The following is a 22,596-nucleotide window of genomic DNA, read 5'->3' as shown; positions in this document are numbered from 1 at the left end:
CGACCCCCCACCACCACGGCAGGATCCTCACACTCAATTTCTCTCAGTGACAGGGATTGAAAGGAAGACAAAACAAGGGAGGGTAAACTTAGACATCTCGTGAGCCTCGTTTTGACCTGTTCTCCTTTACGGAGTTGCTTTGCGAGAGGCTGTCTGGTTTGTTGCCATGGCAATAATGGAAATGCTATCGCCCCGACGACGTGACGGTGTGCCGTCAATGCAGGTGTCAATCAGGTCAGGTTACAACATATTGCCGTCTCCATCAATGCGATGAATTTTATGGCGAATCAGACGATTTCACCGCCATGCTTCGATCATATGCAATGATGGAAATCAAATCTCTTTTAGTGCTGTGGTGAGGGTGACACAATGTCTCACTGAGAGGTAGCCATACGATGAGGTCGGTAGCCACACGTGCGTGCGTGTGCTCCTTCGCAAACTCGCACCCACCCCAACGATGACGGACATTGTTTATCATACCTTCCGCAGTTAAGCTTTCATGAAATCAAATTTATGACATGATGCTGTTTGGGGGCAGAATTATTTTCAAAGGTCCACTCAAAATGGCCAAAATTAATTTTAAAGTGGCTGCTTCAAACTAAAGTGGCAGAATTCCGGCTAATGTTACATCATAGGTCCTTGAGATTTTTTTTTTGTGGGTCTTGCGAATTTCTCCATTGTGAGGCAAATAATGGTTTTCTTATTCTTATCATGATAGACACACCAACTCGAGTTCATGTTGCTCAGTGAAACTGGCTCAGAACTTTTTTTAATGCCCCAAATTACTTTAATATGACCACTTGAAACTGAAATCGCCGATCAGATGTTTGTTTTACTGCATGAGCCCTTTTTTGTGGATCTAGAAACGCAAATGGCAACCAAATTGGTTGTTGCTACGCAAAAATGGCTTTGCGGGTTTCACAAAAGTTGATTTATTTGGCCCACGACGAAGAAACGAAGCAATGGTGAGGAAAAAAAAAAACGCTAGAGGAGCTTCATGTGGACTGATCGCCACGCCTCTCATGTGAATATCTTCATTAATGTACTGGATAACGAGTCTATGTTAATGGAGTGTAAAATCCACAGTCAAATAAATATGTTATGAACGGTGACGCCAGACCGAAGGGAGGGAAGAAAAAAAAAAGTTCTACTTTTAAGACTCCGATTAATCAGGCAGAACTCTCGCACTGCAGGCCAGATGAGCTTTCTGTTTACGAGGATATCTTCATCTTCCGACAAATTGAGTTGCGGGAGGTGCGGGGAAGGAGGGGGTGTTCTTTTATCATCGAGCCTCCCTGGAAGGTCACGCCGCCCCGCCGTGACACTCCCCCTGGTCATCCTCGCCAACAAAGGTGTCGCTTTAATGAGGGGCTTCAAAATCCTCCCTGGGTCCTACAAAGTCACACTCGCTTGGTTCCTACTAAGGCATGAGATGTTTTTCATCTTCTGTGGCGGAATTTGCCTGCAGCCTCAACTTCCCGTCAAGCCGACTAAACGGAAGAAAGCTTTCGGAGGTGCTCGCTAAAACATGGACGGACGTAATCGCCGTAATTGGACACCATTAATATATCCTCAGGGCGCCATTTTTACCGCGTTTGCTAGCAATCAAAAGGGCGCTTTCCCGCACAACACGGTGAGGTGATTATTACGTGCTCTGTTGTCAAAGCGTCATGTTCACTGGGATTAAATTGGCTGTGATACACGGCCTGAGAAATCACACGCAGAGTTCAACGACTGGAAATGTTTTAAAATTCAGCCCCTGAAGCCAGCTTCACTCAGCTGCATGGAATTTGGTAGGCATTTCTATTATGAGGAGAGCTCCCAAAAAAAGCCTCAAAGATCCAACTCAGAGAACATAAACAGCATGTCTGCCATTTTGATTCAAAGCGGCCATTTTAGGGTCATTACCAGGGTGGCCCTTCCGACATGAATTTGGAGAATGGAGCTTTGATGAGGGTAGCAACGGTGGTCGACTGTTGAGCATGTACGCCTCACAGTACAGCGATCCGCCTACTGCTCAAAGAAGGGTGAGATCGTCGCCGGCACGAAGCGGTTTCGGATTAATGGGAGCTTTGATGGATGGATGGATGGAGCTTGGTTGACTCTTGATCGAGCAAAATTCAAACCCCAAATCTCATGTTGCCGCGTAAGACTGACTGTACTTGTCTATCATGAGTAGACCCACAAAGCGGCAAAGTATGATGGCTCGCCATAGATCACAAAACTCTAAAAACAAAATTGAGACCCCAGAGCCACATTCACTTAGCTACATGAAATATGGTTGGCATGTCATGAAAACAAAAAACGTTTGATTCAAAGCAGCTCCACACAAACCCTACCAAAGACGACAAAGACAGACAAACTATAGTTTGGTTTTCATGATTTATAAGCACAACTTTAACAAAGATCGACTAACTTTTCATGATTCCTAAAAAAAGAAAAAAAAGGAATGATGACAGCAAAAATGTCACCCGCAGGGAACAAATCACGCACTCTGCCAGAGGCCTTGCAAAGTAGCTGAGTGTTGCAATCAAAATTGGGACACTCATTCATTATGTATCAGGACCAATCATAACATGCCTGGACCTTAGCCGACTTTGGCGTTGTCTTACTTACTGAAGCCGTCCATTTGCTTTTGGTGGCTAAAAGCTTTCCGTTGGGTGAATAGATCTATGGAGTTCAATCAAGTTCGACAGAAATCAACTTGAAATCGAAACGAAATTGGAAAGGGAATTCAAAGGACTGTTCCAGGCATCCATAGCAAATGTATAATGTTGCTAGCTACGTGTACAACCATCTGTCAGGAACCTGACAACAATGTATTACAAATTACTTCCTGGTAAAAGTAACGAGAGCAGCGATTCCCGACGACTACGTCACGAGAGATTAAGTGTGCTGCAGTGGATTATCCTATACATGTATGGTCATAAGATACAATTTACATACCACAAATCAGGAACGATTGTTTATCGATCTATGCCCGTCATGAATGGCAACAGGCAGAACTATTAAAGCTTCCACTAGAGGGCAGAATGTACAATTAAATTTCGGATCCACCTTTTACCTTTCACGCAACAGAAAGCTTATACACATGTAAATTCATACTTCATCATTTCTTTTGACTCTCGATGCCACCGAACGAGTATTGGAAGAGCGTGAGGGTGAAATTGATCAATGGCCCGAATGAAAAATGGAAAAAAATAATAATCCACATACCTGCACGTAAAAACGGCACGAGCGCTCTCTCTTCTGCAGCTGTCAACCAGACAAAAAGGCAATTGTAAGCAGAAGAAGGCAAGTATGTTGGGCCAGAGGAAGACATTCATCACTGTGCGTCATGCCGCAACTGGAGAAACTTCACAGACCGAGTCCAAGTTGCCAGCAAGACACCCCACTGACTTACACTCACAACTCTGGAGGCGCGAGTGTTTCTATCCCCTAAATAGGTTTGCCAATGAAATGGCCGGTGCATAAATCCAAGCCATTCAAAAGCCAATCGACTTTTTGGACTGTTTGCTAATCATTACATTAGCAACGGAGGAAAAATAAGACTTGATCAGAAAGGAGTGTTATAAAATCCTCGTTCCTGCCTCCCTCTTACACCGATGCTAAAAATCTCAATGGGGACATCTGCGTCTGGAGTCCGGAACAGGTGTTGTTCTGAGTGAAGCCAATTAACGGCGGACGATTTGAATTTCACTGCCGATCGCAATTTGCTTTTGGCCGCTCAGCAGCTACGCAGGAATTATGGCTGGGCTCTACGACCAATCAATGCAAGGGATAAACGGGGCGCAATGGCGAGTGCGGACAAAGGATAGGACCACTTCACCCCTGCTGCTGGGGTGAATACCAATGAAGGCGAAGAACAGAGCCGATCTTCATGAGGAGGATGCCCTTTGTCATCAATGGGGCAATGGAATTGATCTTGCGCCAGTTGCGATGCGATCCGCCACACGGTCAAACACGGCGAGTCGGAATACCTTGTTGAGGCTCCGCGCCGCGCTGTCCTTCCCACCCGGCGTGAGGTTGCGTAGCTGGACGTCGAGGAGATCCACCAGCTGAACCATGGCCCTCACCGTGAACGTGATGTCCCCCGCCTGCAGGTTGCTCTTGGTCTGCTCGGCCAGCTCCCGGGCGATCACCGCCGCCGTCTCGCCCGCTTTCAGCTGAAACGGCAAGCGGCGGAACAAATGAGCGATGATGGCGGGCAAGCGCGCCTTGGCTTCCCACCTGCGGCAAATGAACGGCCTATTGCCTCGCGGCAGCTGCGGATGAAGAATGGCGACACGCAAAACGCAAATGAATGCTGTTTAGCCTTTGCGTTGAGCAGCGTCGTTGCTTCCGTAAACTCGGTTAATGCCGCGTGTACACTGGGGGCAATATCGCACGCAATTATGGAATTGCAAACTATTAGTGAGGGATCTCCCTTGATGGTGTTATGCCTTTATGAAAGTAATATATAAAAATGTTGCCGCCCCAGGGAGGAAGGGGCTATAAGACCCGACGGTTTCTCGGTGCTTCTATGCATTTTAAATTTACCGACATCTGCTTTGAGTGAGCTCAAGGATTAGGGCGGATTGTGCACCTTTATTAAGTCGCCCACTGGCAGCCATTTTCAAGCAGCAGAGTTCCTCTTATTGCTTACAGTTTCAGCGCATTTTAACTGAACTTTCATGACCCACAAAATATTGTGTTCCATGAGAGCATAGGCGGCAGAGGTACTTTTTCCAATTTTTTTATTTTATTTTAATTCTTTAGTAGTCAGCACTACAACTCTCAATTCAACTCCGCTTTACTCATGGAACCCTTTAAAACCAACCGCAGCTGCATACAAGGTGCTGTAAAATAAATTGACATATAAAAACAAAGGTGGTCCAAACCAATTCACAACAGAACATTTCACACAATAAAACACTAAAACAACGTCAAGCTTAGTTGAAAAGCCGACGCATAAAAATGTGTTGAGACGGGTTTTAAAGATGAGAAGCGAGGGGCCTTGGCCTAATGTTTGCGCGAAGGTCATTTCACACTGGTCTCGTGTTTCTTTTCATTAAAACAAAAAGAAACACGTTAAGCCCAAGAGCTGTTTCTTCAACATTGGGTCTCATACTTTTTGTGTTTTTTGATACGTTTGGAATATTTGGCGCATTGTTGTGTTGCCTCTGGTTAGACTGAGTAAGTGTACCGAATGTTCTGCCTTGCGGGACCCCCGTTAACAAACCTCGCCATGTTTCATTCAGCAATATGGTGATAATGATCAAGTGTGATCATTTGGCTCACTCTGACTGTGACGGTTGTCAAGATGAGATGAGCACTTTTTTTTTTTTTTGCCACACAGCTGTTGATTAGACACTCAAGCGCCTTCACGCTACCACATCCCTGCAGGTAATCAATAACATTAATTAAGCAATTAAATGCAGACAAAGGAGAAATAGTCAGAAAATCTTAAGGTCCTCGGAGTATCTTTGATTTGCATTGTGCTTTTTTTTTTTTTTTTTTTAAGGGGGACAACAGGACTTGAGGCTGTTTGGATACCTTCTGGCTGATGATGTTGACCCAGGGGGATGTGCAGTTGGTGAAGTTGGGCCCCTGAGGGTCCCAGTAGCCCTCAGGACCCACGCACGAGTAGGAGGCCACGCCTGAGAGAAGAAGGCATAACAAAACCCTCATCAAACCCACGGCACTTGAGACAAGAGATTTTGGAGTGCACAAAAAAAATAAAAATAAAAACACAGAAGAGAAGAGAAACCAGAGAAAGAAGAAAAGGAGAGAGACAAAAAAAGGAGCCAATTAATAGATGAGGAAATGAAACCATAAAGAATGGGAAGTCAAAGAAGAAAGGGGAGACAACTCAAGAGAAAGAATAGAGTGGGAGGAAAAGAAAGAAGAGCAAAAGAAGTGAAAGAGACAAAACAGAAGAGAAAAATATTTTGGGAAGCCACGGTGCTGTCATCAGAAAAGAGACGAGTGAAGAGAAATGGGGAAAAGGAAAAAGAAAGAAAAGGAAAAGAAAATGAGCACTGCAGTGTGGAAAGCAAAAACCAGCAAATAAAGAAAAAAAGAAATAAAAAACAGTCAGAGAGAGCAAAGAAAGTCGAACAACAGCAAGAGAGAAAAGAAAAAGAAATTCCGAGCTGTAACACTGTCGATAAAAAAGAAGTCAAAAAGAAAGGCCAACAAGGAAAAAAAGGAAAAGGCGAGGAAATAAACAGAGAAGAAATTGAAAAACAAAACGTCAATATAATTTAAAACATCTAACAACAAGTGAAAATAAAGAAAAGGAGATTAAAATTAACATCCAACAAACAAAAAGAAAAAAAGCAAGGATCAATTATAGAGCTACAACATTCATCTTGTCTACTTATTAGGTTTAAGCTTTCTTTTTTACCCCAGACAATGGTTCTTTTTTTTTTTTTTTTGTGAACCGAAAGATCAATTATGAGCTAACCAAGTCATGCAAATGTATCACAGTTTTAACTGCATGCACATCAATAAATTCAAATAACAAAGTCAAACAGGAAGAACAAAACAAAGCAAGCCGAGTCTTGTGTGTCCTTGTTCGTACTTGGCCGCTCCGGGCTCGGCTGCTCGACTCAGATGAGGCGCACAGACCCATCCATTTTGATTGACATATAATTTCCTTGCCCTGTCCACCTTAGACAGACTTATGTTTGATGGCTTCATGAGATAAGAGAGAGTGTGTGTATGTGTGTGTGTGTGTGTATCATCTGGTCGTCTGGAGAAAAACCTGCAGGGGGACAATATGGCCTTGGCTCCTTTCTCAGTACGGTGGGACACGGCGACCCTCTGCCCCTCCCTGTTATCATGGATGCGACTGTGGTATTCTCACTTTTTGGAGCCACATGACCTGACTGACATTGAGACATTGTTTTTTTAAGTTTACCGTGGATGAAATTGGTCTTACTTCAATATGCAGATGCATAACGTGCGACGTGCCCAGGAAAACAACCACACTTATGCTTGACTAACGCCGTGGCATCCGCGACTGAGTAACTAGCAATCTGACAAAATCACTCGCTACCATTTTCCTCAAATTCATGATGAATTACAAGCGGTCAGACAATGTCTGAGAACTACAATTTGCTTGAATGACATCACCGCATTTGCGAGCTAACAAGCAAAAAAATACCCCTCTAGCTAGCTAGATAACAATTAGCTAAATGTTATCTTGAATTCCGAAGAATTAGCCAAACAAGTATTCAAGTTAGCTCATTCAAACGCAGCCATTTTCACTGGAGCAACTCCCTCAATCCCAACATTTTACTGGATTTTGATTGACTGATCTTGCAAGGCCCACAGAATATTTGGTTTTAATGCTATTTTAACATGGAGCCTACCAAAATAAAGTTCGGACTCTCTTCTTTCAGCAGCTTCTTATTTTCTATCTGTTTCCATTCTTCAGCAATCAGCGTTACAAAATTCCTGGGCAAAAAAACGGCATGCATTTCAAGCACATGACGCACCACTGCCACCTACTGGTCGTTTTGTTTTACATGATTTACAATGCAAATGGCTTATTCTCATTCATAGATTGCATCAGACCCTCCTCCTCTCTATGACGCAAAAAAAACTTAAGACTTACAAGTACGTCCTTGGTAGGCGGGGCCTAATTGTAAAAAGACGTACAAGTAAGTATTGTGGAATGAAAGAGTTGTGCTGACCACTACCGTAGCATGTGCTAGCTAGCTTTTGTTTCAGTAGAAGCCATATAATATCATCCAGTATATTTCTATATATTTAGATGATGTGTATAGGAGAAAACAAAGATCACCTATGGTCCCAGGAGGACAGGGCATCTTGGCAACCACTCCCTGTCCGGTCTTGGGCCAAGAAATGTCGAGCATGACCAGAGGATTACAGTACTCCGCCCTGACGTTGGGAAGCCTGGAGGAAGGTGGCAACCGTTCGTCGTCTCCCGTACCCAGACGTCCCACTGGCGTTTGGGCCCGCGGGGGTCCCGGTGCACCCGTTGAAGAGGTGGTGGCAGTGATGGTGACCAATTTGTTGGTGCCCGTCCTGGCTGCTGTGAAGGTGACGGCGGTGGTGGTGGTGGGACGAGTGGTGGTTCTCGTGGTGGTGGTTGTCGTGTCCATGTAGACCATCACGGAGGATGAAGACTCTGGATTGGGATTTGGGGTTGGGTTGGGGTCAAAATCATGTGTTTACAGACCATTAGGTTTACTTGGACATCACTGTGAGTGGGTCGGTTTATATCTTGGAAATGGCAGATCAACCCTGCAAATGTATGCAACTCAATAGACTGAGCTTCAAAACTGCAACAAAGTGCGCAAAGTTAATGCCTCCCATTCATGAATATAGTTGGAAAACAGACAAAACGTTCATGGGTGCTGACTTTCCCCGGTTTCCCTCGTGAACATCAACAACTAAGTTTAGTGTTTTCATTAGAGGTAGTTTAGTGCTGGATGCTTTGTCAAGCACAGACCTGGTTTTGAAAAAATTACCATGGATACAAAAAAAAAAAAAAAAAAAAAAAAGAGAATAATGTGTTGGAGCATTGCTTCTCACATTGCATTTTGAACAGTCTCAAGAAGGACCTTGAAGAACTGTTGCAAAAGCTCCAAACGGCAAATGAATGCGACAACCCCACCCATCACTCCACTTTGCCACATCCAACATGGCGGCGACATTGACATCCAATTCAGCGCTCAAGGCGGGGTCGACCGTTACACAATATGACGCGTGAACCAAACTGGTGCGCTTTTCGCGAACCCCCACTGGCTTAGCTAACACACTTCCAACTGTGATGTTGAAACACATGTTGGAATGCTGCTATTTGTGGACCTCCATACACGAGACAAAGCGGGACCCCAATTTGCCAGATGTGATGGCCACTCCGGGAGGTGCTGGCTAATGAGGTTGTTTACCTGAGACGAACTGCCATCGTGGTAAACGCCGACAAATGTGCACAGGCACTGCAAAATCATCGAAATGTGTCTAAAAGAAAATGCAGTCCGGCTGATCATGGGCTTGATTATGTAATGTTGTGCCGGTACTATAAATTCATTCGTATCTGCATCTCTATACTGATGTTAAAAAAAACTCTTTAATAACACATAATACCACAGTTGCGCAAACAAGTAGCATGTAGCAGCTAATGAGTGTCGTATTAGCCTCAAGATTTGTTTCTCAACATCTCTCAAATGAAGAGCTTCCGTTGACATTGAAGATGAAATTATACCAACCGAGCAAGATTCAGCCGAGCATTGCACATGCCGAGCAAACATAAAAGGAGCCCACAAACACAAAGAAGCTCCATCATCCCACAGGGAGTTTGACAGTCCCACCCATCACTAGAACGTTAATAAAAAAGCCCAAACATTTAACATCGTGGACGACATCAGCGCACAGTTTCCACAAGCATCTATCTCGCTGGCGAGTGCACTCCCCCCGCCTCCGCCGTGTCTCTGCAATAAGTACATTATTCATGAATGGCCGTTGCGCATTTACATTTGAGGAGGAGTGATGACGACCTCAAACAGAGCGCATCCGGCTCTCGGTAAATAGCAGCGTCAATTTGGTCGTAATTGAAATGAGCCGGCGGCGCTCACGTACTGAAAATGGGTCATTGCAGAAATGGAGGACATTGAAATGAAATTTCAAAGAATCCATGCAGAAAATAGAGGGGGGAAAATGCTTTATAATTAGAAATGTCCTGAGACATAATGTAACCGGAGCTGTAGAAAAAGTAAAATTGATAAATATAGTTTAAAACACCGAATGGTTATTGGATTTGTTTCTTTTTAAGCTCCCTCTTGATGACCAACCTAAATCTCAAATTTAATGGATAAAATGATCTTAAATCTGCTTTTTTGAGGAGATGGGGTGATTTTGTTGGTATGCCGTCTTTGTAATTCTTAAAACAAATTCTGATGTATGTATTAAATCACAATTATGCTCTGAACTTGTGTCTCTCAAGATACAAGCAGTCTTCGGGCTAAAACCTTTTTAGCCATCGAGAGGATAGGGGGGGGGGGGGGGGGGAGTGAGTGACATGACTCAGCAGAAATTACATCAAGCTGCAGCATTTGCGTTGAACGCAGTTACAGCAGAGCAAAGTGCTCACTTCAATGATTCACATTTGTTTCGCCGTCATGCAGTGTGTAACACTCAAAGTAACACGAACCCGTTGTCCCGGTGATATCAAAGTTTTTCTTTTTAATTTTTTTTATTTATCTGTAAATCAGGAACAGGGTTGCACCAAACGCAGCAAAATGTACATAATGACAAATCAAATAGCAAATGAAAACGGGCACTATTGATGGCTAACTTGTTCACCTCACTTTTTTTTTTTTTTTTTTATTCTTGCGGAAGGTCAGTGAGGCAACAAGTGCTGAGAAACTGGAGGTGGTCCGATTGGGATCAGGGAATTCAAGTATTGGAGCGGATGCAGGATGGACAGATTGTATCGGTTCAAAAAAATGCCATAACAATTTAAAAGGGCCAAACATCATGCAGGAATCACCCCCCCCCCAAAAAAAACCCCAATAATGATATGTTACTGTGGAGTCATACCACAGGGATAGGCATTCCCATGATGATGATGAGGGCATGTGTTATTATTGCATTGATTTCTAACGTGCCAGTGGTTAGCACGTCGGCTTCACAGTGCAGAGGTACCGGGTTCGATTCCAGCTCCGGCCTCCCTGTGTGGAGTTTGCATGTTCTCCCCGGGCCTACGTGGGTTTTCTCCGGGTGCTCCGGTTTCCTCTCACATTCCAAAAACATGCATGGCAGGCTGATTGGACGCTCTAAATTGTCCCTAGGTGTGAGTGTGAGCATGGATGGTTGTTTGTCTCTGTGTGCCCTGCGATTGGCTGGCAACCGATTCAGGGTGTCCCCCGCCTACTGCCCGGAGACAGCTGGGATAGGCTCCAGCACCCCCCGCGACCCGAGTGAGGATTGAGCGGGAGATGAATGAATGAATGAATGAAATTCTAATCAATTATCATCAAAAAAGTGCAACACGAAGACGTGCAAATAAGCAATAGTCTTTAAGAACAAGAGTAATCAAACAGCTAGTTGGCATTAAGTAAATAAATGGAAATTAGAATAAATGAAACCGGAATCATTTTGTCATTCTCGTAGTAGCCCGAAACCGATGAGGGCATAAACTGAAACTCATTTTGGGGGTGGATGATATATAATCGCATTTGCTTTGCTGAGGATCTGTTTATTGTCGACGAGCATAGAGAAATTTTGAGATTCAAAAAGATATTGGCATGCCCCCCCCCACCCCCCAAATTCTTGTTATTCTCATTTTGCAATGGCATTGACACATTGTTTATTTATGAATAGTGCTATGAAAATGGGTGTATCAAAAATGGCAGCTCTATTCCTTAATGCATCACATGAAAATCAAAGAAAAGCTACACTTGTAGGATTCTGCATGTGCTTCCCAGAGGGGAATGGGGAAAAATTGAAATGTGAATTTTGCAATAATCGTGACAAAGTTAAGCTCGACCAGGTTCCACAACGGAGTTAGATGAAAAGGCTCCACATGCTGGCTAATTGTGTCATTGAGAGTCCTCTGATCATTTCTACTTTGCTTTAACGACAACATGTAAAAGAACAATAATAAAAAAAAACCACACAACACACAAATAAATGAGCTTGATCACCCGCCTCCACACGGAGCTTTGCACTTCATTTCAAAGTGAGATAATTAGCCCCGCCGCTCGCGATCCCAAGCCCCTTGGCTCGTGCAATTAGATAAGCCGGCTCCACTCGGCTCTGGGAGCAAGAGGAGGCATTACCAAACGAATCCGCTACGTGTGACTCGTCGAAAGTTTCGCAGATCAAACGAAGCCCGAAAAAGGCTTTCGGGCTAGTGAGAAATTAAGACAGGGAAAGTGACTTTTTCCAGCCTTGTGCCGAACCCAATTACCCCATCATTTGAGTATTGCAACCTTTATGCATAGTTGCACCTGCAATCTGCACTTTCAAACACACCGGAGAAGATTGGCTCGTCGATGTGTGATGTCATCCAATAACCTTTTGTATCTATTCATTTATTTTGCTTTCCCGTTTCACATCTGCTTAAGGCGATCTCGGTTTCTATTTTTTGACTTGGCGCACAATCCACAGTTAGAAGAGCAGAGATCCACAATGGTAATAAAATCCATCATGCTGTTTCCCTGGACATTTTTAAGGAACTCTTCAAGCACCATCTGTTCACCAACGCATACTGTGTATTTGGGAAACAGCAAAACACACACAGATTTTTAATTACTACTTCAAATTCCATTAAGCAGCCTTTGCTCCCATGAAAGATGCTATAGCCATACACTGTAAGCCCAACATACTGCTCAATTCAAATTGAGCCAGTTTTGGAATTTGATAGCACCTAAATACCCTAACATGGCGTTCTTGCACGATGAAATCTGATGGCTAAAGTGAATCCAAAATTTGTTTAATATTGTTCTTCTGATTGGGTGCTATGAATTTTCTGGTCACTGAGGCTTTTCCAGGTCCTATTTTAAGCATCCCCCTCTGCACTACCTGTAAATCTCAAGAGGGTATGACAACCTATTGAGTATAGGAAGGATAGATACGCTAGTTTTAAGATATTGGTGGTGTTTAAGTTAACTTGCCCTGTCCTCGTGTAGCGATAAACACAAATGAGGAGCAGGGAGTGCGTAAAAGACAAAGAACGTCCAAAGTATGGAATCAGTTTACAGTCGTTTTACATTTAAAATTTTACAAAAATGCAATGTGCCGACTGGAAAGCAGAACTGACTTGCGAAAAAAGCACATCTGTGAGCCAACGCAATTTGTCTAATATAATGTAGCCTACCGCACCAAGTTAGAACGAGTTGTAGCCTCTCCACATGTGGTCAAGGACAGACGGAGCCACAGGTGCACTTTCAATTGCTTTGTTGAACAAACGGTAACAAAATGAACACTTGAACACATTCAAACGCGAGCTGCCGATGGCCACAACAGACGGCAAGTCAGTGTTGAACCTGAGCGAAATACAGCCAACTCGACACTCTCATTCGCTGACAACTATGTCCCTCACCAGGCTCCACTTCTGAAAACCACAAGCTTTCAAAATCACAGTACTGCAGTGTACTACCTAACCAAAAATAATACCTGCACCCCCCCACATGCATAATTTGTATCGGTAGTGTACAAAATACATTTTGATGCAATTACTTGCAGAGTGGATAAATTAAATGGATTACACACCGTATTGGCCCGAATATAAGACGTTTTTGCACGTTTTTTGCATTGAAATAAGACTGAAAAAGTGTGGGTTGTCTTATATTTGGGGTCTAGATATTATACCCATTCACGACGCTAGATGGCGCCAGATATCATTGAAGCGAATACTAAACTTGACTCACCAGGCCAAAGTGAATTCCTGTCACGAAGAATAAAAATAAAAATAGCGGCAGCCCGAAGAAGAAAAACAGTAGAGGTAAGAAAGAAAAGAGAAGAAAATAATAGAAAATGGAGAAACGTATGTGGAGAAGAGTGGGTTGAAGGTCGGCCAGGTTAACCGGCAATTGAGGAGAAGTTATGATGTAATTTATATTTCAAAAACCAAAAGACATTCATTTATGAATGTGATTGCACTTTAGTTAACATATTTAAATGTTCAGATATGAAGATTTGAATGAGGCAACATAACATGCTTTCTCTCTCAAATATATTGTTAGAATCATTTGTTTCAGATGTACTGTAATTATTTTCTGTATAAAAATGAATTTGGTGTTCAAAAAGTCTTTTTTCAAACTTGAGTCTTGAAAAAGAGGGGGTCGTCTTACAATCAGGGCCGTTTTATATTCGGGCCAATACGGTAATTGTTCTAAAAAATATTCAATAGCCCCGAGCCCTAAAGGAAGATCAGTCAGGAAGTTGCAAAAATGTCACGGCACGGCCTGTGGATCACTGCTCTTCGCTTCGCGCAATCAGACTGCCCTGATGCCAAGCGTATAGATTATTGTTATTATTTCATTGCGTTGCTATCCATCAGTTGCCACACAGGCGGCAGCTCAATTATGCAGCCAGACATCCGGTAATGCTCCGATATCATCTAACATGATGAGAGCCATAATGGAGGGGAGCCATGCATTGTTTGCCAATTAATTTCTCATTCCCGAGCTCTCGTCCCGGGACTTGAGAGGGCATTTAATGGAGGTCAGGTGGCGAGGGAGAGAAGAGCGTGCAGCTGCACCACGAGCATGACAAATCGTAGCGATTCCTAGATACCGAACCATCTTGTGGTGAGAGCGCCGTTTCATGTACGTTTTGGTTTCTATGTAGATAGAATAGGAATTAAAGTGAAAGCAGATCTTGGGGGCACGGTGTTTATAGAGGTGGAGGCCAAACCTAATCTTGTACTCATTCTAAATATTATGAATGTATTTCCTCATATATGGGCCAGGAATGTTCATTTAGTCATCTTCTACTAGGGGCAAGGTGTTTATTTGAGTAGATGCCTTTATTTGGGCCAACAAACTTGCAATATATTTGCAAAAACACAGCATTAAGATGTTCTCATATCGTGCCCAAGGGAGATTAAGGTATTAATTAAGGTGGAGGTCCTTTATTTGTACAGAGAGTGGATGTCCCCATATAGGGGCCGGGGGATGTTTATAGACTCAATGTTTATAGACTGGTTAAAGTTCTAAAAGATAAGGAGTTTATTGATGTTAAAGCAATGATTAATACAAGCTTAATTGTACCAAAACATTATTTTAGAGCCTATTATGCCCTCATACAGTAACTATAGTTAGGGCAAACCTTTTATTCGGGGCGAGTTTTCAATTGAGTGTGATACCTTTATTTCTAGGAACAGATTTTGTATGCCTCAAAAATATAGTTTTTGATACTATTTTACAATTATAATATTATGTGTTTTCATATAGAAGCTAGGGGTATTTATATGGCCAACTGCAGTGAGTACCAGGCATTTATTACGGATGAGGCATGAATGCGATGTGCAAATGAGCGAGTAGCCTACACCGCTAAGCCCCAACAACAAACAAGGGGCCTTCACTGGCCTCAGCTATTTATTAATGTTTCAATTAAAAAAAAAAATCAATAAAATAAAAATATAGTCGCGTGGGTGGGCATGGGGGGGGCACTCTTGAGGGTCTGCAATGACGGAACCCACCGGACAACATCAGAGCACTCGAGTCGCGCGCCGATTATCTCTCAAACGCGCTCTTGGCAAGATCCGCGTTTATCGCTTAGACGCTCTTAATCAGTTTAGTGGGCACCCGAGCCAAAACATGGAGTGTTTCGGGCACGCTTTCCCCTCCAAAAGCCTGCGGGGCGCGGCGTCTGGCGTGAGGCCGCTGCCAGATGGCAACATGTGGCAAACGTACAAAAAAGGCCAGACAGTGAATGAATCTCTGACACGGACTGTATGCAACCATCTTGGACCCGCACGTTGGGTCGCATATTGGCCAAACAGCTTTGGGATTCATTCAGAAATATACCAAGAGCTCCCAAAATGGGCCGAATTATTCAAGACGTCTTGTGCAACAGAAATGAAAAGTCAAGAGAAGATTAGAAACAATACAGTCGCAAAAGGATACAATGGACGCGCGGTCACGTGTACTTTGTACATATCATGAGATGAATCATTCATCTCATGACTTATACAAAGGCATAATTCACATTCATCATGAATGTGACTTATGCCTCGGGCCAATTACGCTGGTCAAACGCAAATTTGAATCAAAGATGGCTTCCTGTGTCCCGAAATGGATTCCACCATGCCATGACAAAAAATTCCCTGAATTCATAAATTCAAAATTTATAACTCTATGACTAGATTGCATATTATTATTAGTAGTAGTAGTGGAACAAGCAGTAGTGGTACTCGTAGTATGAAAAGCTGAATGTTAGGGGAAAAAAAACAAGGACAGATGTGCCAAAAATAAAAATAAAAAAAACTTGACTCCGATCTGTGATTTGATAATGTAGGAAACATTTGTTGGCCAGTATTATTAATAATAATGACTGCAAAGCGTAGGCCAATATCACATTCAGGCGGTATGACAACCGTGAGCAAAAACAGAGCATTTTGCCGTGCCATGGATGGTCGGAATATCGATTAATCAATCAATCCTTACAGATGAAGTGACATCCCGCATGCTTGCATGGGCATGAAAATAAGTCTATGTATTTCACTGAATCAATATCAGAACTAATGAATAAAAATCAAACTTGGTCAAATCACAATCCAAACAATGGATATTGAATTGAATCACAACATTCATTCATTTTCCGATCCGCTTTGTCCTCACCAGAGTTGCAGGGTGTGCTGGAGCCTATCCCAGCTGTCTTCGGGCGGTAAGCGGGGCGGGGGGAACTCCCTGAACCAGTTGCCAGCCAATCACAGGGCACACATACACGAACAACCATCCGCGCTCATAGTCACAGCTAGGGACAATTTTCGAGTGTTGCATTAACCTGCCACGCATGTTAATGTGGGAGAAAACTCACGCAGGCATGGGGACAACATGCAAACTCCAAACAGAGCATGAGCCGGAATCAAACTTGTGCACTGGAAGGTCGACGAACTAACCACTGAACACCAGGCTGCCCCAGAATTGCAACATGAGAAATCTAAATCCAATCAAATCGTGAAGTTCTTCCAATACCCAGCTCTACTTTTTAGCAATAGAACAACATCTAAAAAGAATTCTAAGTGCCCACCAATATGACATTGTACACTTGAAATAGTGCCGCTCGCCTGTTTTTCATGCTCACTGCCACCTTGCATGCTAAAAGTACGCAAAGAGGGCAAGACGCAATCCACAAAATTAAAAAAGTTGCAGAAAAGCAGTGTTATATAAATAAGTGGTGCCCCCCCCCCCTCTCCCATGAATCCCAGCAGATTAAAAAGCATCCATTTATTGTGCGCTAAATAACTGGCTGCTGTAAAAATATTACACTGAACCAATAAAAGTCAGTAAAAGCTATAATATGTGAAAGACGAGCACAAGGGGAAACAATAAAATAACAAAATAAAAGGTTTTTGTTACTGCTCTTTAACGACTCTGCCAAAGTAACTTCATAAGGCATTTTTCTTGCTCTTACATATTTACAACACAACAGAAATGTTGATGCACATTGGCCCTCGGAACTCAATTCACATTCAAATGTTCCCGCAGTCCAAATACACTGGAGCTCGTTCCCGATTTACAGGGTAGCTCGCGCACTAAAAACGTGCTATAATGGATTCATTGTCACATCGAAAGGTCAGGGAGAATCTTTCCCTAGAATATTACTTTCTGTTTACGGCGATAAGGTGAGGTTTCAGCTTCAGGTTAAATTGGGGTTTGGTTTTTGGTGTGGGTTTGGTGTTGGTTTAGAATCGGATTACGGTTTAGGATTAAGATAAAATAAGGGTTCAATTTGGGGTTTGGTTTTATTTTAGGTTGGGTTACGGTTAAGGTAAAGGATTAGTGCTTCAGAATGACAACTGAAAACAAATCAATAAATAAAATAATCAGAATTATACTAATCTTTGTGTGGCATATGAGAAAATCAACACCTTCCTCAAATAGACGCTAAATCCAACAAAAGTGTGTCCATTTTGTTCTCCGCAAGAAAATGTGACGTTAACATGCATGGTCAGGAAGATGATGAAACAGCTGCTTTATTACTCTGGAGGGGTGTTTTTTTTTCATGTACTCTACCGATTTTTTGTTACCCCCGCATTTCAATTTGTGCTCCATCTGTCCACGAGCACTGACGTTTTACTACCGCTATTCATGCCGCTCGTGTGGAGTGCCGGCGATTTTGCACAGCGACTCGTATCCAATAAAAGGAGAAACACACAAGCTCCCTCTTATTAAGCACAACAAATTATATTACGGCCGGCTGTGTGTCGGCCAAAGCAAACGCCCTGTTAGCGCGGTCACAGAATATATGAATTGATTATCGCAATAGGACGTCGTGCATCAGGGAGAGGGGAAAGAAAATCTGTTGGTTGGAGCTCGAAAGCAGCAGGTAGCGAAATGATCGACGAGAGGAGCATTTTTTTAAAAAATGCCCCACAGTTCTGTTTACGAGCAACCCATTCAAGATGGTGTTTTTGTGCGTGGATATGCCAATTTGACAATTACATAATTGGAATACTAACAATGGAAGGCAAGCAGTGTTTTTGAAACGTGACAGCGGATTTTGTGGGATGTGGCTTCTGTCCACAAAAAAAAAACAAAAAAACAAAAAACGATTATAATCAACTTGAGATCATCTTAATTTCTTCAGTCACTTGACGGAATGAAATACTTTTGGTATTACTGGTTCGTGCATGGTGAGTCCCAAGCCTTGGTGAAGAAGTAATGTGTCAGGAAGGGCGCCTCGCATAAAAACTGTGTGACAACGTTTTTTGTTGTTACATTCGCGGCTGTATTCTATGCTGAACCTCAATCTGAACTCGATTGCGAACTAAAACAGCGGCACAGCAATCAAATATTCCTGAAAATAAAGTCAAGTGCGGAGAGTCACTGTACAATATTGTGCTACCTCCACTTACGAACTTCTCTTCATACGAAATTTTGAAGTCACGAAATGTCTCAACAGGAAAATATTGCCTCTTGTTACGAAAGAAATTTCCATCCATCCATCCATCCATCATCTACTGCTTATCCGGGGCCGGGTCGCGGGGGCAACAGCTTTAGCAGGGAAGCCCAGACTTCCCTCTCCCTAGCTACTTCTTCCAGCTCTCCCCGGGGGATCCCGAGACGTTCCCAGGCCAGCTGGGTGACATAGTCTCTCCAGCGTGTCCTGAGTCTTCCTCTGGGTCTCCTCCCGGTGGGACATGCCCAGAACACCTCACCAGGGAGGCGCTCAGGAGGCATCCGAATCAGATGCCCAAGCCACCTCATCTGGCTCCTCTCGATGTGGAGGAGAAGCGGCTCGACTCTGAGCCCCTCCCGGATGACCGAGCTTCTCACCTTATCTCTAAGGGAGAGCCCGGACACCCTGCGGAGAATACCAATTTCGGCCGCTTGTATCCGGGATCTCGTTCTTTCGGTCACGAAAGAAATTTCAAGATACGAAAAGTAAAAATACAGCCTGTGCTGCTAGTTGCAGCTCCGAATTTCCTGTACGCAACATATTGCACATTGGAACGAATTAGGGCATTTACATGGAAAAGGCGTATCTATTTACAACATTTTCTAGTTAAGAAATTTCTTCCAGAACCAATTAATTTCATAAGTAGAGGTACCACCATATTGTGTATAAGCTTTTTTCCCTATGAGCTTGGCCCCATGGTGAGACAAAATTCCAAAAGTAGACTTACCGAGGCGGTTGTCCAGCACGCCGAAGTCTAGGGAGTACTTGACCACGTGGTAATTGTTCCAAACGTAAAGCAGATTGTCTCTGGGATTATAATCCACGGCAGCGATGTATTGATAGGAGTTGGGAAACGGGATGTCAAGGAAGCCATCTTTGCTCAGCTCCGTGTTGTAGATGTAGTCGATCTTGTTCCCCGTGGCCTCGTTGTCATCGTCCTCGTACACCGACTTGACAACGTAGAGGACACCGCAGATCATGAAGGCGTTGGACGCCGAGCGTTTGTCGTACGCCGTGTCCCACGTGCCCTCCACGCGTAACGTGTACGGGTTGAGCTGGCTGATGACCATGCGGCCGTTATTCTGCTCGGTGGCGTAAATGACCCACAGGCCGTTCTCGTCCACCGCCAGATCAATGTCGGATTTCCCACCCCAGCGGTACGGCGAGGTGTCGTGGTAGTTGGCGTTGGCGATGATGGCCTCGCCGCTCTTGATGCGAGTCCGCAGGTCGAACTTGACGATGTTACGCGTGCGCTCCTTGTTGAAGAACAGCGCGCCGTCGTACACCACGAAGCCCGTGCCGTCCACACGGTGTGGGAGCTTGTAGGTCGTCGTCGGCCTGCCGGCGACAAAATCCTCCTTCGAGGAGTATTCTGTCAACGTGTCTGTGCGGTAGGGCGTCCACGGCATGTAGTAGATCTTATCGGAGGCTTGGAGGGGGTCCTTGCACCATGCTCCGGACTGGTGATCCGATTCGAAGAGGTGCTCGCTCTGGTATACCCTGCGCAGAAGCCCTGGGCACAGGAATACTGAGGAGCCAAAATCGGAGAAAAACAAGTACGGAGTTACATTGGCAGGTAACGGTAGCAGGATCATCTATTCATAATAACAATAATACATCACATTTGTAAGCGCCTTTCATAACACTCAAGGACACTGTACAACCAAGACCAATAGTAAAACACAGATAAAATAATAAAGAAAGAAAGATTTAAGGCCGGTAGGCAAGTCTGAATAGGTGGGTTTTGAGCTGGGTTTTGAATAAGGAAAGAGAGTCTATATTACGAATGTTGGGAGGAAGTAAGTTCCAGAGTTTGGGGGCTATTCACCCAACCACCTGTCCATATTCTTTTGCAGCGTGTATCAAAAGATTTGGGCGCCAGCGCCAGAGGAAGAATTTTTTCCTCAGTTACCCCCATAAATCTTGCAACAGTTAAACAGATTTTAACTACCATGTGCACCAATGGACGAGTGGGTCTGGGTTCCAATCTCGGCTTCGGTGTTTCTCAAATTCGGATATTTGCATACGTTAATTCAGCACTATAGGCAACCAACAGACAAATTGTGGGATGGACAGAATCATCTTTGAAGGACCCTCTGGAAAAACAGTGATCCCCTAAGTAACAGGTGTTAAGCTGACGGCCCGGGGGCCGGATCTGGCCCACCACATCATTTTATGTGGCCCAGAGTAGTGATTCCCTTTGCTAAAGCTAAGATCTGGGTATTAGATTGTATGTCATTATGTTCCAAATACCAACAGTTTGGCGGCTTTCCCATCCTGCCAAACTTTCATGTGCTGTGAAAATAATCGATTTTCAACACTTTTATGTGAAATGTTCTGTAAAGCACTTTCTTACAGCTGAAGCTGTTGCAGAAAGCTGTATCGTCTAGTATTCTACTTTTTGCCATCTCCAGGAGTCAAACCCATCCTACAGATTTTGTTCGAGCCACAATTCATTGGTTGCCCGGGCACCTTATTCAATTTGACACATTTCGGGCTGCTTTGTAAAGAAAGAGGCGAGGGCCCCTTAAGAAAACACACACTGCAAGACGAATCTGGAACAATAGCACACAATGATGCCATTCATAGGAATTTTGTTTACCCGCTATGTGCTTCTTTCAAGCCGTTACTGCTGATAAGGGATGAATATGGCGACTATGATCTGTCTCCGCTATTGATTAGCGAGTCCCTGAAGGTTATAGCCATCATCATGTTAGGGCTATAATCAAAAAAATGCTGACAGCTTATTGGACAAGCTATTGATCACCCTTATAAAGCTGTAGCTTTAATAGTATGCAGCTGATAAGGTTGAGCTCAGATAAGCAGTCGGCAGATTTGCCCGTGAATGGTATTTTTTTTTTCATGCACACCAACGACGCACAATGAAATCCCAGATGTAATAAAATCAAAATAAATACATAAATAAAATGAATACCATCACCATGCGCCAAGAGGTGGAGAGAGGTGAAAAAACAATTGCTGGTATTTAGTTACCTTTTTGCTCCACTTCTACATGTCGGCATGAAAAGGGAAAGAGAGAAAAAAAAAGACAGGAATAAAGATTAATCAAGTCATCGTCAAGAGTCATCCCAAAAAAAAGCACGCTGGTATAGCGGAAGATATGGCCAAAAAAAACAAAAGACCTTCACGGCATTGCCACATATTTTCAAAGCAACTCGTTTCATTCATTTTAAACTCAACAGTTTTTCTGTAACATTCCAACATGACTTTTGTAATTTTACAACGGGTAGGCTAATCATTTGGGTGGAAAAAAAAGGTAGAGAACTGATGAAAAGAATTACAGCTATATTGTGGCATTTCGATCAGTCGTGAGTGTCCTTGGAAATTTTGATACTTAAGACACCTGATGTGATTTTGGACATCCGGCTCCTTGTTACACAGCACAGCAAATTGTATGAATAGAAATAGAAATGAAAGATGGGACAGTTGAACAAGTCATATATATGATATGGCATAGGGCAGGTGTCACCAACATTTTTGAGGGTGAGAGCAACTTCATGTGTGCCGATTGTGTGAAGGGCTACCAAATTGATACACATCTGAAATAACATATTTGTCCAAAATACCTTCAATAATATGAGGATGTGTTATTTTTAATACTTGATGATTTAAATTGTCAGACTTTGATCGTGTTTCGAAATGTCTCACAGTACTGCCAATGTTTGCATTTTTAAATCATAATTTCTACTAGCAAATCACAATGTCCAGGCACTGGCGGGCTACTCAAGTGGTCTTCACGGGCTACCTGGTGCCCGCGGGCACCATGTTGGTGACCACTGGCATAGGGTTACATTTAACATTTTGAGTGTACCGAAGAAAGTGAGATAATGCATCCAGTTGATGTATGCGGATTTACTATAAGTGCCGTCTACTTTCTTCTTGAGATACGACAACGGGCCCGAGAGCGTCGACGCTATCGCGTTCGCGATACAGATTTCTGGGTGAATAATTAACGCTTGCCAATTTCACACCCACGACGGCGAAGAC

At 43.4% G+C, this 22,596-nt stretch overlaps 2 protein-coding genes across 14 annotated transcripts in view; one reads left to right on the top strand and one right to left on the bottom strand.

The window, feature by feature from the left end:
• Positions 1–22,596, bottom strand: part of LOC127605003 (adhesion G protein-coupled receptor L3-like) — a 138,762-nt gene that overhangs the window by 40,538 nt on the left and 75,628 nt on the right. For all 13 annotated transcript variants that reach the window (XM_052072553.1, XM_052072544.1, XM_052072570.1 and 10 more), the window contains 6 exons: positions 21,583–21,597; positions 19,316–20,116; positions 7,793–8,140; positions 5,536–5,639; positions 3,981–4,166; positions 3,217–3,255 (listed from right to left, as the gene is read on the bottom strand). In XM_052072553.1, the coding sequence (XP_051928513.1) occupies positions 3,217–3,255; positions 3,981–4,166; positions 5,536–5,639; positions 7,793–8,140; positions 19,316–20,116; positions 21,583–21,597 (1,493 nt within the window). The remainder of the gene's footprint in view (positions 1–3,216; positions 3,256–3,980; positions 4,167–5,535; positions 5,640–7,792; positions 8,141–19,315; positions 20,117–21,582; positions 21,598–22,596) is intronic.
• Positions 1–22,596, top strand: part of mfsd8 (major facilitator superfamily domain containing 8) — a 375,281-nt gene that overhangs the window by 317,981 nt on the left and 34,704 nt on the right. The window lies entirely within an intron of this gene.

The sequence above is a fragment of the Hippocampus zosterae genome, chromosome 1, assembly GCF_025434085.1.
Source record: "Hippocampus zosterae strain Florida chromosome 1, ASM2543408v3, whole genome shotgun sequence".
NCBI classification, from domain to species: Eukaryota; Metazoa; Chordata; class Actinopteri; order Syngnathiformes; family Syngnathidae; genus Hippocampus; species Hippocampus zosterae.
Note: the sequence above shows the minus strand (reverse complement) of the source record. Positions and strands in the feature narration are given on the sequence as shown.